The 16,552-nt window shown below is 35.9% G+C and overlaps 1 protein-coding gene across 1 annotated transcript in view; it reads left to right on the top strand.

The window, feature by feature from the left end:
• Positions 1-3,639: 3,639 nt before the first annotated feature.
• Positions 3,640-16,552, top strand: part of LOC104077460 (copine-8-like) — a gene marked incomplete at its 3' end in the record, with an annotated part of 41,219 nt that continues 28,306 nt past the window's right edge. The window contains exons 1-5 of the mRNA XM_009578709.1: positions 3,640-3,685; positions 4,510-4,577; positions 7,330-7,433; positions 11,258-11,297; positions 14,381-14,457. Of these exons, the coding sequence (XP_009577004.1) occupies positions 3,640-3,685; positions 4,510-4,577; positions 7,330-7,433; positions 11,258-11,297; positions 14,381-14,457 (335 nt within the window). The remainder of the gene's footprint in view (positions 3,686-4,509; positions 4,578-7,329; positions 7,434-11,257; positions 11,298-14,380; positions 14,458-16,552) is intronic.

Raw genomic sequence — 16,552 nt, 5'->3', positions numbered from 1 at the left:
TTATTTGTTCTGTTCACATGTAGTGAAGTTAGATTACAAACTCTGAGAAGATGTTGTGTGTTCATATACCATTTCGTGCAGTGAGCTTCCAATGGAGAGTGTTACCTGGCGCTTCCTAAAGAATTTTCAAAAGCCATTTACATCAGAGCCAAGAACCTAGTGATAGTTTAAACCATTTTTTAGTTCTTTAGTTTCCTAGAATTGTAACAGAATACTAAGTTCTGACTGTTCACATTTCAAGAAAGATGTTTAAAAGACAAATGACTAGAGATAAAAGTAATGAATTATTAAACATATGCTACACTGAAAAACTTAAGCTCAAATTATTTTCCTAATGAAAGAGTGAATTAAGGATAATTGAAATGAGCTATAAATATCAACACTAAGAACATAAATTTCATAATGGAAAATATTTCTATGTAACAAAGGTATAGAAAGATCCAAAAGATGGAAAAGGAGATGAAATAAAAATCAGACAAGAAACAAGAATTTATTTTTCAGAATGGGGGTGATTAATTATCGGAACAACTTCATTGCAATTGTGGTAAAACACTGCAAATTTTAAAAAACAAGAAAAGAGGGCTTACTAGATATTATTCTCAAGTTCACTCACGGCCATAAAGTTGAAGCAAGAATTAATTCAGAGAATTCATATAGAAAGTGGTTAGCAGAGGGTTGGGTTAGACCCTCATAGTTACAATAGTTGGTTTGTATCTTTGATACTGGACTTACCCAACTTGCTAGTCTTTTATAACTGATGTTAAAATGAAGATTACGATTTTCCATTAACCTCATAGCCCCTTAGGCTGGATCACTAGGTTGAGATGCTATAAAAATTCAAATGACTAAATAAATTTTAAAAATCCCCTTCTACCAGGAGAGCTTGTATTATGAGGTGACAAAGACTCTCCATCTCAGGAAATCCAGAAAAGGGACTCTCTTCTTGATTTTCTTTGTTGAACATCTATTTTCCTTTAAATAGTTAAATTGAGTCTGTTACTCTCCTGAATGACATTTCTAAAGGATTTGCTTGTTGGCCATGTTAAGATTTTAGCTTTACACAACCATTAATGGGGAAATTAGGCCATGTGGAGAACTAATTAATTAGCAGCTATTAGTCATAAGTGACTGAATTATAGAAATAACCTGTTCTGCTTAAAAAAGGCTATAGGTAATTGGGAAAACAGATTTTAAAAGATGATGCTTCGTTTAGCTGGCACATGTAGCCTGGTGATTTTTAGAGGCCAATGTTTTAATGTCACCTATAAGATGAATTTTAATAGTAACTTGTCAGTTAAGTAATTAGTTATATTAATTTAATGTGAAGGAATCATTTGTGTAGCCCTTGGAAAAAAGTAAACAGACCAAAAACCTGAAGCCTCAATTTAAAAAAGGTAATTTAAAATAATTTAAAGAAAAGTTAGCAGTGCCACTGAATTCAGTCTCCTGAGTTTTGTAATAATTTCCCTGTAACTGATGAGCAGTGTAACGGGCATTCTGTTAGGCCTTCTCTGGTCTCGGTGTGGTTTAATTGTAAGCATGTTGCATATTTATCTTCCTTTACTGATACACTTATGTCATGCATTTTAAATCAAGTCTGAAAGATTTCCGAAGTATAACATGGTTATAGTGTAAAGTGAAATATTGTTTACTGAAAAAAAGGCAGATTTGAAGGGATGAAAAGTACTTAAAAATTTATGATATTTTACTGTTTTAAAAAATTAAAACTGACATTTAGCTGCCATTTTATAACTCTTTTTTTTTCCTTTTGAAGTAACTTGCCCTTAGAATTCACACATAGTTCTATTTCTAATGGAATTATAAAACTTAAAAACCCGAGATAAGAAATATGACATAATCATGGAATAATTTAGGTGAAAGGAAACTTTGTGTTATCCAGCCACCTACTCATCTGCTGTGTCTGGTTCATCCTCCTGATCCATGCAAAGCCATCTTCGAAGTTAGGCCGGGTTGCTCAGGGCCTTTCCCAGCTAAGGTTTGAAATTCTCTAATGGCAGAGACTGCACAACTCTCTGGGTGACCCATTCCAGTGCTTAATCACCCATTCTGGAAGAGTGTTTCCCTATATCCCTTCATAATTTCCTTTATTGCAACATTTGACTATTGCGTCTTGTCCTTTTGCTGTGCTCTCTGTGAACTGTCTGGCTCTGTCTTCTGTAATGGTGTATAGGTAGCAGAGGATGGTAGTGGAAATAGATCTTCCCTAAACCTTCTTTTCTCCGAGCTGAGCAAACTGAGCTCCATCAGCTTTTCCTCAGGTTGTGTGCTCCAGCCTGCTGATTGTTTTTGGTTTTTGTTCTGGGGGTTTTTTTGTTTGTTTGTTTTTTTCAGGGTCCATTTAACTGAACTGCCTCCAGTCTGTAGATTCAGTTGTATTAGAGCCCCAAACTGTACCCAGTTTTCCAGGTGGGGCCACATGTGTTGAATAGAGGGGGAATAATTGTTGCTTTTGATCTGCAGGCTGTGCTGACACTAATACAACCCAATGTGTTGTTAAACCCTCATGGCTGCACCAGGACCTTTTCTGCACAGCTTATACCCCACCACTCAGTACCAGTACAGGACTTCGAATTTGTCTTTATTGAACTTTGTGAGAGAGTCCACAAGGCTGTATAAATAAGCTGGGTTTTTTGTCTGAGGTGAGTGTCTGTGTATCCCTCCAGTCACAATCATTTTAGGGTATGTAGGAACAAAGGGAGACTGTGCTTTCCTTTACCTAGCTATGTGCTTTGCTTTTTCATGCACTTGTAGAAGTTGTCACGCCCCCAGTCCCTTAGTACCTTCCATCTGAGTGAAATGGAGAGGTTTTTTGAGTGTGCAAGCCCAACATCCTATGCTGCATTAGGGACAGCATTGACCAGGTCAAGGGGGGTGATTCTTGCCCTCAGCACCAGTGAGACCATGTCTGGAGTGCTGTGTCCAGTGCTGAGCTCCCCTGTATGAGAAAAATACGGACATACTAGGGTGGGTCTGGCAAAGGGCCACTAAGATGTTAAAGGAACTGGAGCATCTCTCATATGAGGAGAAGCTGAGGGAGCTGGGATAGTACCAGTACAGGACTTCGAATTTGTCTTTATTGAACTTTGTGAGAGAGTCCACAAGGCTGTATAAATAAGCTGGGTTTTTTGTCTGAGGTGAGTGTCTGTGTATCCCTCCAGTCACAATCATTTTAGGGTATGTAGGAACAAAGGGAGACTGTGCTTTCCTTTACCTAGCTATGTGCTTTGCTTTTTCATGCACTTGTAGAAGTTGTCACGCCCCCAGTCCCTTAGTACCTTCCATCTGAGTGAAATGGAGAGGTTTTTTGAGTGTGCAAGCCCAACATCCTATGCTGCATTAGGGACAGCATTGACCAGGTCAAGGGGGGTGATTCTTGCCCTCAGCACCAGTGAGACCATGTCTGGAGTGCTGTGTCCAGTGCTGAGCTCCCCTGTATGAGAAAAATACGGACATACTAGGGTGGGTCTGGCAAAGGGCCACTAAGATGTTAAAGGAACTGGAGCATCTCTCATATGAGGAGAAGCTGAGGGAGCTGGGATTGTTCAGCCTGGAGAAGAGAAGGCTTACATTTTATCCATGTTTATAAATACCTGATATAAGGCAGTAAAGAAGGCAGAGATGGACTATTCTCAGCTGTATCCAGTGGAAGGACAAGAGTCAATGGGTATGAACTGAAATACAGAAAATGTTATTTAAACATAAGAAAAAAACCTTTTTCCTGTGAAGGTGATCTTATACTGAAACAGGTTGCCCAGAGGGGTTGCAGAGTCTCTATCCTTGCACATACTCAAAACCTGACTGGACAACCACTCTAGCTGATCCTGCTTTGAGCAGGAAGGTGTAACTGGACAATCTCCCGAGGTCCCTTCCAACCTCAAGTATTCTATGATTATCTTCTGTTTTCCTTAGCCATTAATTTTCTTCTCCTCTGAATGGCTTTTCCAAAGTTAAATATATGCTCCTGTTGTGCAAGCTGCCTTTACTATTTCAAAAAGGATCATACTGTCAGAAAACGATCTGTTTATGAAGGTGTCAAGCCAGAGGTTTGTCAAGAGAAGTATTAGCGCCCCTAAATGGACTCTTGACAAGTTATCCTCTGAGCTCACTTAGTTATTTTGGATTTGTGCCTTTCGATTTAGATGATGACTTTGCAGCAGAAAGTAAACTTTCTTAGGCTACAGCTCCCTGTGTTCTTTGTTTCCCTGTGTCTTCCGTGTATGTAGAAGTGTAGGTCCCATATGATTGAAGATCCTCTTACTCTCCTTCAAGCTTGTCCTAATCTGAGGATTTAAAGAACTTTGATAACCTTTCTTTTCCGGCCTGGTGATTAAGGAGTCTCCCAGGACAATTTGCTACTTGAATCTGCACAGGCTGGGAGATATTTTTATGCATGTCTTTGTATATGTGTGTCTGATTCTGTTGTTCATAGCATGGGAGACTACCAGAACTTAATATGTGTTCTTTGCTTACTTGTTGTGCCTTTGGTAGCTTTGCCAGTTACAATGCAGTCATCCTTGGATCTTCTTTTTGAAGGCCCAGAGTCCTTTGCTTCTAGAGTAGGTCAGTGTTTATCAGATTTCAGTACTAAGGGTAAATCTCCTCTTTATGCAGCTGATTCCAGTCTTTGAGAAAATTTGGACGGTTTGCTGTAAGAGTGCAAATGGAAGAAATAGAACACTTGAGGGGAAAAAAATACATAGATGAGGTCTATTGCTGTTCAGAACTACAAAATGGATGGTTCTTATGACCCCATTGTTTTCATTTCTCATCCCTGGTCTGATGAACTGCTGTTTACTGGCTTGTGTCAGAGAGTGGCTTCTCATTTTCAGTGCATACCTTCAAACAGTACTAAATGCTTAGATATTGCTGCATATTTCATTTTTTCTGACATTCCAACTTTCAGTTTTTCCTGGCTCCAATATTGTTGCATGTTATAAAGCATGCAGCTAACAGGGGACAATTTTTTTTTTATAAACATTGAGATTTATTTGACCTGGAAACTGATTGGAGACTTTGAATGTACATAAAATTTGAATGCTACTGTTCAGAGGGGAGAGAAAGACCCTTTAGCCCTGGCAAGTATTCCAGCCATACTTATTCTCATAGGAATGCCAACTTTCTACCACTGCTATTCTTTCTCATTGATTAATACTTGGCCATAGTAGACACCAGTGTTGGTTCAAGAAAGTGTTTTTTACGTTTCAGAGAATACCTTGAATCATTTCTCAAGAAACTGACTTTTTTCATCCAAAACAAACAGTAAGGATCAAACTATTTGTTTGTGTTCTGATCTGTTTCCAGGATCATGTGCATCCTGTGCTCGTCCTGTCTTAAGAGACTCAGGGGTTTTATTTTGAATATCCAGTATCTTCATCACTCTGGAGAGCTTCTGGAGCTTTCTCCTGCCCACGCCTGTATAATGCTTACCCCCTTCAGAGCTATTGCTTTGGCTTAGGAGAGTTGAAGAAATACAGTGATTGCTGATGAGTAAACTTGCTTTCTAAACAATTTGTGCCTTAGGACATATTCAGAAGCCTTCTTGCAGGAGATATCAAGGTAATAATGAGACCAGGGAATCATTCCACTTAGGTTTTAAGAAATGATGTAAAGTCTTGGCAAAGGAGTATGCTAATTGACACTATATGTTAAATATTCTTTGCCTTTTTATTTGGAGATGGTATTGTTCATTAGGAAGATAGTTTTGCTTCTCTGTCTTTTATAGGAAGTGCTGGAATATGGAGATCTCTGAATAAGACTGTCCCAATTGAACATCTCACAGCATAGCGAAAGTGAAGGTATTGAACAGGATTCAAGCACACTCTGTAAAGACACAAATCAGCACTGTGTCACTTCTGAGGATTGTTCCTGAGACTTTATAGAGCTGTGTCTTGAAGATGTGTTAACTTGTGTTGAACATTTTATTGTACCTGAGACCTTTGGGTGGGTAGTTGCTTTCTGAGAAGCAGTCATCCTCTTAGATACAGGCCCACTTCTCCAGATGACCTGTGTGAATGAATGGTGCTTGGAATCAGTCCCCTGCAGTTTGAATGCATGCATGCATAGTCATTCAAAGGAGAAAAAAGAGTTGCTCACAGTAATGGAGTTTCTTTAAAGCGCACAAATAATGTGGCTGGAGTTCTTTACCATTTTATTTTGATAAGAATCAAGCAATGAAAGGAAATTGCTTGGTTTTGAGAGGAAGAGAGAATGGAGTATGCTCTGTCCTTTCATACCACATATATGTTAAGTATGCAGGGGCTGGGATAGGGAGGCTCCTGTTGGAGGCTGAGGGGCTCTGTGCGGGTTATAGTGGTCAAATTCACATCCATGATGCGAAAACATTTATGGGAAATACATCTCGAAAACCTTCAGCTGCAAGAAGGTTTATTCTTTCTTTATCCATGTTTATTGATTTAGTTAAGTCATGTCAATGAAGAGGTTGGCAGTCTTTGAGTCATTCAAAAGTCTCTAGTCCCAAATTGCAGTTTTGAGGACTCCTTAATGATGATCTTTCAGCAAACTGTCAAAAACCTTTTCAGTAGGCTATATTCAAATACGTGTTGATATGTTCAATGTGTAGGACAAAATTAAATGCTCATTTCAATAATAACTCATTCTTTTTTGTTTTCTGAATATCTTGAAAGAACAGCTAAAACAAGAACAAAATTATCACATTGATATTTTATGATCAGTCATTTGTATCTGTGATGTATATTAACTGAAGTCAATCAAAAGTTTTTGGTTTTTTTTTTTAAATTAAATATTTTCAGCTTGACAAGAGCTGGGGCTCTTCCTGTAAACACCAAGAAAGGAAAGGCATTTTGCAGAAAGCTCAGAGAGAGGAGAGATGAAGAGAGAGCTGAACTGAGGTGAAATAGGAGCTGGATAATGCAAAAATGATACAATTCTAATGGAAGGACTATGTTCCCTAGTATTTAAAGCTATCTGAAATAAGGGTTTTGCTTGCTGTTGTCACTTTTTTTGGGGAAACAGTGGATTTCTATGTTGCTGAATTTCTTCCCCAAATTTTTCTGGATTCTGATCAGCTTTGGGATGTTTATAAAGTTTAGGTCATACAATACAGGGTGTGCATCACTCTTTATGTTGAAATATGAGGTCTTCTGCCAGTCTATCTTCATCCACAGATAACTGGTCTATTCATGTGAACACAGTCATTTTCTTTCATGGCATCTGTTGAAGAGAATTTTTTACAGGCTCTCTCATATCTCACATATTGCTGGTATTGGCAGTCTACTTAATTATACTTCATTATAGCATGTGGCTTAAACTTATACTTTTCTTTTACAGTTTGGAAGAACAGAAGTAATTGATAATACTTTAAATCCAGATTTTGTAAGAAAATTTATAATGGACTACTTCTTTGAAGAAAGAGAGAATCTGCGATTTGATTTGTAAGTTAACAATCTTTGACTCTACTGTTGCAGCCTCTGTAAACATATTAAGTTTTGTCCAGCATAATATTAACTTGGAAAGAGGTAGTATCTATTGACATGGAATACATTAATAAATATGGTTGATTTAGCATTGCTTCCTCAGAAATAAATGTGTAACATAATAATGACAGAGTTCTAAGAACTTGGCAGGTGCTAACTAGTCAAAATACAATCATACTCACAATCATTTCTTTTAGAAAATAGTTAGAAAGCTAAAGATGTCGAAATGTTAAAATATTCTTGCAGCATAGCCAATAAAACAGGTATGGACATGCTGTCCAGAAATAAAATCTTGTGCAAGTAGTACAGAACCAAAATTTTCTTTACTAAAATAAATGCCAATAAGCATCTAAGTATACTAAATTTTAAGATTTTAAAATTAAAGAAGTTGTTCTAGAAGTAGATGGCTTTTGACATTATTCCAGATGTACTCATTTCATTCCACTGGTGGAATTGGTTTGATTTTCACTTTATTCTTTGGAAAATAGAATTGAGAGTCCAGTCACCAGGTTACCTTGCATGTCACCTGTTCCATTTCACCCCATTATTATTATTTCAGTCTTTATGATAACCAAGCTTGTCTTGTTTTTTTAATTCTCATCCTCTTTTTTATTAGGAATTCTTCCTAACCTTGCCCTATGAGAGAACACTTGAATAACCCTCATAGATAATTAAGGAAAAGCCATTCACTCAGTTTTGCAGAACAGTATGCATAGTGGCCACAATTTTTCTTTACATGTCCTTTTTAGTTCAAGAACCCTTTTCCTTTGCAAGATGTACTTCAGCTTGAATTTTGTCAATTCTTATTTTGTGTTGCTAAGATTTCTGCCTTCATGTGTATTTCTTTTAGTTTATTTGTTCTTGAGAAAGATTTAGAAGAATCATCTGTTTTACCGAATAAATATATCAAGAAAGATACAGTGTAGTCTGCCTTCCTATACTTTCTAATACTAAAGATTGAGGTCTCCTGATACGCTTTATGGAATTGTGACAAATCCTACTCAGGTGTTGATTATAGTAGTGGTAAGTTGTAGTATTATTGCTTCCCAATTTAAAGTTAAGTTGCAAGTTTGCCTTTATATAGAAACTGCATTTATTGCATATCTGTCTTGTAGACAGCAAAACAGATGAAGAAAGACTTCATAATTTGCCTAAAATCTCCTAGCAAGTTTATGGTAAAGCTATTTTTAAATCTTCTAGGCTTTAGTCTCAATGTGCCATTTACTTATCCAAGTAGTTGCTTTGAAGCAACTCTGACAGTCTCTTGATTTTTTTTTTTTTTTTTTTGCCTCCCCGTACCCCTGTCCCACCCCAATTTCTGGAATGCAAATCAATCTATACGTTAAGCAGGGCATAAAATAAATAGGGCAGTGATCACATTAGTGATGATTTTTCCCGTAGCAGTGGAATAAAAAGTATGTATGTAAGCAACCTTAATAAAGTTACATGTAATTTTGCTGATTTTGTTTTAAGTTGCCAGCAGGGTGTACTGAAATGCTCTTGAATGGTAGCGTTCCCTATATCATGGAAACAAAAAAACCCCACGTCTAATTTTTCTTTAGCTGTAAATGTCTTTTTATAGCATGTCAGAATGCTTCCTAAGTTAACAAGAAGTGTTGGAGGGATGAGTGAGGAAAAAAGTTCCATTGTGTTCAGTACACAGGTAGCAGCTAGCTGTTTCCATCTAGACTTCAACTATTTCAAGAAGTGAAAGGAAATACTCAATGCCAAGATAGATTACAGGGTGCTTCTAGATGGCTAGGTCAAATTCCTTCATCTTCACCATGGAAGCCTGGAGCAGACTTCATTTTTTATTTTAGAAGTTGGGTTTAATGTCATTAAATCTGCTGAGCACAACTGTTGCCTGCTATTTAAAGTAACTTTAAGTAAGAGCTAGTCACTCCATGAAATAAATGGTTCTCCTCCAAGTGTAGGTAAAGCATTTCTGAAATAAAGACACAGTTGGGACTGTGTAGGTTGCCTCTTGCTCCTTGTAGGGTGCATGTATGTTATGGGGAGGAGGCAGTGCAATAGAAGAGAAGAGCAAAAGAAATGAACCAAGAAAGAGAAAGCTAGGCTCAGTCTAGGCAAAGAAAGGAAAGTCGGTAAAGAACTTCTGGGTAAGTGCTATCAGGCCTTGGACCTGGAAGGGAAAATACATGATTCTTCATGTACTCAGAGAAATGGACTCCTGTTTGTTTATTTATGAAAAGCTGTAAATATCAAACATACTGTGTACTTATCAGAAATACCTGACTGCTTTCTGCTGCTGTTCTGGATTACCGGGATACAAGTCTATTCTGAACTGAAAACTGAATAACTGTTTTTAATGTTTGCCTGCAAGTGACCATATAGCCATAGTCTGTGAATTTAATTTAGAGCCCTATAACAATGATAGATGAGAAATGAAATATTGTAGAACTCAGAGTTAAAAATGTGAATCTCATATAGCTGTTCATGGATTAAAACTCTGATTTAGATCAGGAAAGAAGCATCTTTAGAAAGCTTCCTTTTTTAAATTCCTGAGCAAAATTGTGTACTACTGTTGGCCAAAGTGTTATTTTTCAAAGAAGGAAACTCCTCATATGATTAATATTTTTTGCAACAAAAAGAAAGCGGCGACTATATCTGATTTTTGGTGTTCTGATAAATGAGCATGAGCCGCCTCCTAAACTGCACAGCCACCAATGTCTCAGGCCCCATTCTGTTCACACTTTAAGATTTGTTACTGATTTTGCCAGTGAAGTAGTTCTTTGGTTTAGTTGTGTAGCTAGCCCTTAGGTCAAATTACCAGTTGTGTTTTTCTGTTCAATTTTACCAGACAGTATGCTTTTTTTTTCTTTTTAAACTCATGTTAGTGATTTTTATAGTCATTCCTTTGTTCACAAACATGTTTCTAAAACTTTGACTGTGCTGCACCACATCCAGCTACATTATGGTATTCCCGTCCTCCTGACTTGTGATATGATCCCAACAGCACAACCTGCTGTGTGTGGCAGCACAACCAACAGGATAGCATACCATGCGGTGGGAATGGAAACATGCAGGGGAGTCTGAGATGGACATAGAGGATACTTTTTCAATTTAGTTACTGGTATTGAATCTGAATGTAGGATTTGATAAAAATATTACTGTGGATTATCTGATAAAGTTGGAAGACTATGAACGTATAGAGATTAGTAATCCCCCAAGAATTTCTTATATTAATTTTTTTTTAATCTATCTTGAATTCAAAGAGTAATTTTTTTGAAATCTGACTTGGTAGTGGAAGGGAAACAATGACATTTTCTAGCTGGAGGAAGAACAAGATTATGATAAGCTGAAAAGAACAAGTCAAACTCTTGCTAAAAGCAATTTAGTTTATTGTCAGTTATTTCTATTTAATTAGTCAAATGACTGAAAAATTGCCTAAGAAAATAATTCACAAGTTAGTTTGTTTTCTGAGATTAATTTTTAATTTTTGTTCTGGTTTTTGACAGCTTTTATTGTTCAAACAGGAATATTAGAATAATAAATATCAGAATAATTTCTCTTACTAGCCTGTACTTTGTTGAAAACATTTTCATTTCAAATAACTAGTGAACCATAATCCTATAATCTGTGATGACTCAATTTGCCTTCCTTACTGGTGAGACTTGAATTCACATATCTCTTTGTGTAAATTTCACATGTTGAAATAGGTGAAAGAATTGTTTGATTTTTGTTTCTTCACATTGTCCTCAGGTCTGTCATCTGGCAACTCTGATATAACTTTCCTTTTTTTTTTTTTTTTTTTTTTAAAGCTACGATGTTGACTCAAAGAGTCCTAACCTATCAAAACATGTAAGTTTTTCCTCACTATTATACTTTCTTGTGCTGAAATGTTTACGCTTTCCTAAGTATGTTTATTTTCTTTTGACTGTAAGTAATACCAGATGCATAGAGACAAATAGAGTGATTGTGGTGTGGTTAATAAAGTATATAATACTTGTGAGTATAATTTTAATGGGACATTCCTCCTGTAAAGGGCATATTTAAGCACATGTGTATACCTTTTCAGATATGTGATATGCTGCATTTTGTTGATACTTCCCTGGGTCCTGAAAATTGTAAACATGTTTCTACTACTATATTAGTAGAAACCTTTTATGCTTGTGTTGTCTTAAAGTGGAAGGGATTAAACAGTAACTTTAAAATTTAGAGATGCGAAAGTAGAATTCAGAGACTTCTGAGTGAATTTTTTAAAATAAATACGGGAGAGCTTTGGTGAGAGAACCTTTAAGAATCTGGAGCAAACGAAAAGAGAATAATGGAAGGAATGTTGTCTGTGTGTGCTTCATAGTGAAAAGATAAGACTTTTAGCCATTGATCTCCAGTTAGATCCTCCCTGTAAAGATTTAAAGCCCCTGGCAAATCTCTGTGATCATGGAAAGGTGGTCTGAATAACTGCAATGCTAGCTAGGAGGATGCAGAAAATAGAAGTCTTCCCTATACTGTCTTCAACAAGGATAAAGCCTCATCCTGGGCTTCTGCCCCAGCGTGTTTGTGCTTCTGTAGTAACTAGTTTATCTGAATTCTTTTCTTTTTTCCCCGAAACATCCTTCTTTGTACAAAAACCTCATAATTAATCTTTAAGAAGAAAGGTAAGACACAAGATAAGTTAGTCACTATGGAAGTGCAAACAAAGATACATGCAAATATATAGCCTAGATTTCATTGTTTGATTACTGGAACAGGAATTGAAGGTTTGAGTATCTTGCTGAGCCCATGGAACAAAAAGGACAAAACAATGAGAAAACAAACGAATGTTCTTCTGAAGACTATTCAAGCAGATCTTGAATTACATATGTGCCTGTTACATTCTAATCAGTGTCTGAGTATGCTTAGCCTGTACATTAGGTCCTGTTTTGTAAACAGTGCCAATTTCCGTGAATCTTCAATTGTGGAGGGAAATTTTATTCTTTAGACATTAACATTAATATCAGAAATATCTATTTCCCTCCATTGTCTTTAAGAGGAAATCTGTACAAGTTGGTGTAGACTTGGTATCTGTGCTGAAGACATCCAAACTATGCCATATAATATTATGCACATGAAGAAGAAGACGGCTCTGAGAACTCTGTGAAAGATGGTAGCTAGAAATGTGTTTCTTAACCACAGCAATTGATTTCCATCATTTCCCAAGTGCTCAAGGTTGGTCTGGATTGTACCTTTTGTTGCCAGCTTCCTGCGTCTTTTTCCCGTAGCTCTTAAGAATTTGGGCAGTGAGTAGGTAGGAAGTGAGCAGAGCTTTGCTCGTATCCATGCACTGGGAACTTGGTGTTTCTGAAAAATGTCAGGCCAGTAGTATTTGCTGCCAGTAGCATTTGCTGCCAGTAGCTAGACTGCTCGTGTGTTGTAGTCATCTCGTGTGGAAGATGATCTTCCCTGTTCCTAAAAATAGCTGTTGATCCATTCCTTTGGGAATACTGGGCAGTGTCATTTAATAGTTGAACAGTTTGGGGGATGAAAAAACCTGAAGAATTTCAATTTCAGTGACTCCGTTTTGGCAAAATGAGAAGCAAATGAAGCAAGTTTTATAATGGAGGTATGAAGTAACCAGACTAGACAGTGCTGCCATTGTAGCTGTCTGTAATAATGTTTATAAAACTGGCTACCTGAAATTAGACTTTTACGTTCGTGGTAACTTCCTGATTTAAGAAAAAACCAACAGAGTAACGAACAATAGTCATTAATAACAGACTGTGGAACTAATAGGAATTAATCATGGAAACTCCACCAAAAAAAAAAAAAAGATGATAGTTGTGGAATACATGGTTTCAGTGTAGAAAATGGTGTTATTTTAGAATATGTCATACCTGATGTTTTTAAAAATGAATGAGGAGCTGAGTATTCTCAGATAAATTTTAGTCATTTTAAAAGACTTAATCTTTATGGAAACAGTGTCGCGGTGTCAGATCAGTTAAAGGACATAGTTCAAAAATTTGGTTTTTGCAGGGTTATTTTCCTCTTCAGTGGGATTAGTTCTCAGATCCAATTTGCTATATGGACCTATAACTAACACAGCTCAGAGATTGGAATGAGTGGCCTGGGCTGAGAGTAGAGTCAGAACTACTTGTACAGATATTCGCTACTATACACAGTATCATAAAGTTATGGTTTGCTGTATAGGAATTATAATGTCTCGATTCTCATTACTGTTTGTGAACAAATCTCACAAGCTGCTGTTACCTCTGCTGCCAATGATGCTGGGAAGAACAGAGCTAGCACACTCTTTTCACTTGCAAGATAAGGAGTTGGACTCCTTAAACAGCAAAAATTTTTTTCAATATAGATACAACAGTTTGAAAATCCATTCGTATTGTTATACTACTTATGTTACAGGGAGATATAATACGAAAATTAGCTGATTTTTAGTGATACAGTTAATTTATAAAACATGAAAATAAAGTCTGTCATTAAAGCAATGCTTGTGTATAATTGTCAATCCAGGATGCTCATACAGATCCTGCACAGGCTTGAATTTCTGCCAACATCATTAACTTCCAAGAAATTCATAGAATCAGTGTAGAATCTCTTCATAAAGGAGAAATTTATTAAAATGATCCAGTTAAAGAAGGTAAAGAGACAGTCATGTTTCTAATGCTTTTAAATTTTTTCCATCTCAGTTTCATTGTCGTTGATGAAAAAGGCAATATAAAAACAGTAAGTGGAGTGCATTAGAATTACTCCTGTAAATGTAACTCAGTGTTATGTAAAATATGTACTAGTGAGTCTGGTTTATGATTCATTATTGCATAATTATTATTAAGATGCGATGTTCAGCAGAACGTGTTCTACAATAGTGAACAGCCCAGATAAATGGGAAACCAAATTTGTTTCAATGTGAAATATGAATTCTGAGTTTTTATGTTACTGCTTTTCAGGACTTTTTGGGACAAATGTTTTGTACACTGGGAGAAATAGTTGGATCACAGGGGAGCAGACTGGAAAAATCGATTGTGTAAGTATGTCATTCTTGAATATTGGATGAATACATACTGCTTCATGAGGTGAGAGTTGTGGGGCTTTTTTGCTCTGAGGTATCTTGATATACAGAATTGACAGACATGGCTTCTAAGAGAGAATAAATTGTCAGGTACAATAGAAGTCTTTCTTTATAGACTATGATAATTTAAGTTTCAATTTGGACAATTAGCAAAGGAGTTGACTCATCCAAAATTTTTGTCAGCTTCGTTACATCTTGCATTAGAAATAGTTTGAGTATACTAATCTTAAAAATGTTTTTCTTTCTAGTTCGCCAATTAACACATCATAAATCTTTATTGCCTTTTGTTCAAGCATCAAGGAAGAAAACCCTCACTGTTTCAAATCCAAACATTCCTACTTGTATTTCTACTGTTCCCAATAATACAATTCCCAAACAATGAGGCAATCTGGAGTATCAAATATTTTCTATTTATCCTACTAAATTTATCAAAAAGTTTCTTATGATCAATGGACTTTTCTCCCACTGAGAGGATTTTGATGTTTGCAAACCATTGTTCATAGGGATGTACAGATATTTAAAATACGAATTATTTGAACAATCTTCATTTTCTATTCCTAAATAATGCTTGAGTAATTGAAAATATTTTACAATTTTTATCTAAATGTAGGCTACAAATTCACATATGCAAAAATTTAAAGGTATAGCTGGACATTTCATGTTATTGTAATATCTTTTGATTTGGAATTTTTATGGGGTTTTTTGGTTTTGTTTTTTTTTTTTTCTTTTAATAGTAATGGCACTTCAGTAGAATGATCATGAATTTGGTTACTCTGTCTGATGGAGCGTTCTTGTCCCATTTTACTGGGTTCATTATGAGTAATATACCGGGGTTACTTCATTTGCTTTTCTCCATCACTGATTTCCTTATAAGGGCAGATGAAGTTTTCAGGCTTAGCAAGCCTTATGTGATTCTGGGCCAAACTTTGGTGAAAACACCACACAGGGCACATATTCTGACTTTGTATTCAAATAACAAGAACGAGGATCTGGATGAACTACAACAATTTGCAGAATTCAAAATGTGCTTAGATATTATTTTAGTATAATTGCAAATACAAGAAAACTCCCTAATAAAGTTATATTAATGATGCATTATTAATCTGATGTAAAATTCTTAAGAAATATGTTCCTAGCTGTACATTTTCTTCTATATATATATTTGATGTAATTAACCATTTCTGTTACACAGGTGACCCTTTTATATCTATCTTTAGTGGTTTATATGGTTTATACACTACTTATCTTTTCATGTACGTATCTTGTATCTTGTACCTGTCAACTTTAAACTTAAACATGAGTTTAAGTAGTAGCTTTGAAGTCCTGTGAAAAATCTCAGAAGTCGGTATTTTGTTATCAGTGTCCAAAATATACCAATGGTAGCCTTATTCCGTAGATTTTATTAGAGACTTTTTTCTTTTTTATGTAAAGAACTTAATGATTGATAAAATAATTTTTAAAAAGCATTTCTCAAGTTTGATTCAAATAGTGTGGTAATGTTCTGTGGAGGTGGCCCTAAACTTTTCATCCTGGTGAAACCAGTGGCCAGCTTCAAGGAGACCCACATATGATAGCTACCATTTTCTCTTTCAAGAACTTTTAAGTGTTGAGCTATCATGCTAAAAACTCTTCTCAATACTTGAATCCAATTAAATTCTTAAATTTTTACAATTCCAACGCAAGCATAAGCTTGGAAAAGCATCTGAAATTTCCTATTTCCGTGCCAGAAATAATTTCAGGTTGTCTCTAGAACTCTTTCTGGATGAAATAACGGTTCAGAAGAGACCATTTAAATTGATAAACCGAAAAAGAATTTATGTAGTTTTTCTTTAATTTAATGTAAGGGTCCTTATGATTAAAATAAAGTAAAAGAAATATTTCTGTTACAAAAATGATGGTAAACTTTCTTTAATTGTATTTTAAGTTTAGAAAATATTTTAATGGGATTTAATCTACTTGAATTTCTGAGACTTATGCATACCTGAAACAAATCCTTTTGAATCATAAACGTCAGGGTTTGGCTAGCACTGCTTTGTGGGGAGGCATTCCT

Source organism: Fulmarus glacialis, unplaced genomic scaffold, assembly GCF_000690835.1.
Source record: "Fulmarus glacialis isolate BGI_N327 unplaced genomic scaffold, ASM69083v1 scaffold6465, whole genome shotgun sequence".
Lineage (NCBI taxonomy): Eukaryota > Metazoa > Chordata > Aves > Procellariiformes > Procellariidae > Fulmarus > Fulmarus glacialis.
Note: the sequence above shows the minus strand (reverse complement) of the source record. Positions and strands in the feature narration are given on the sequence as shown.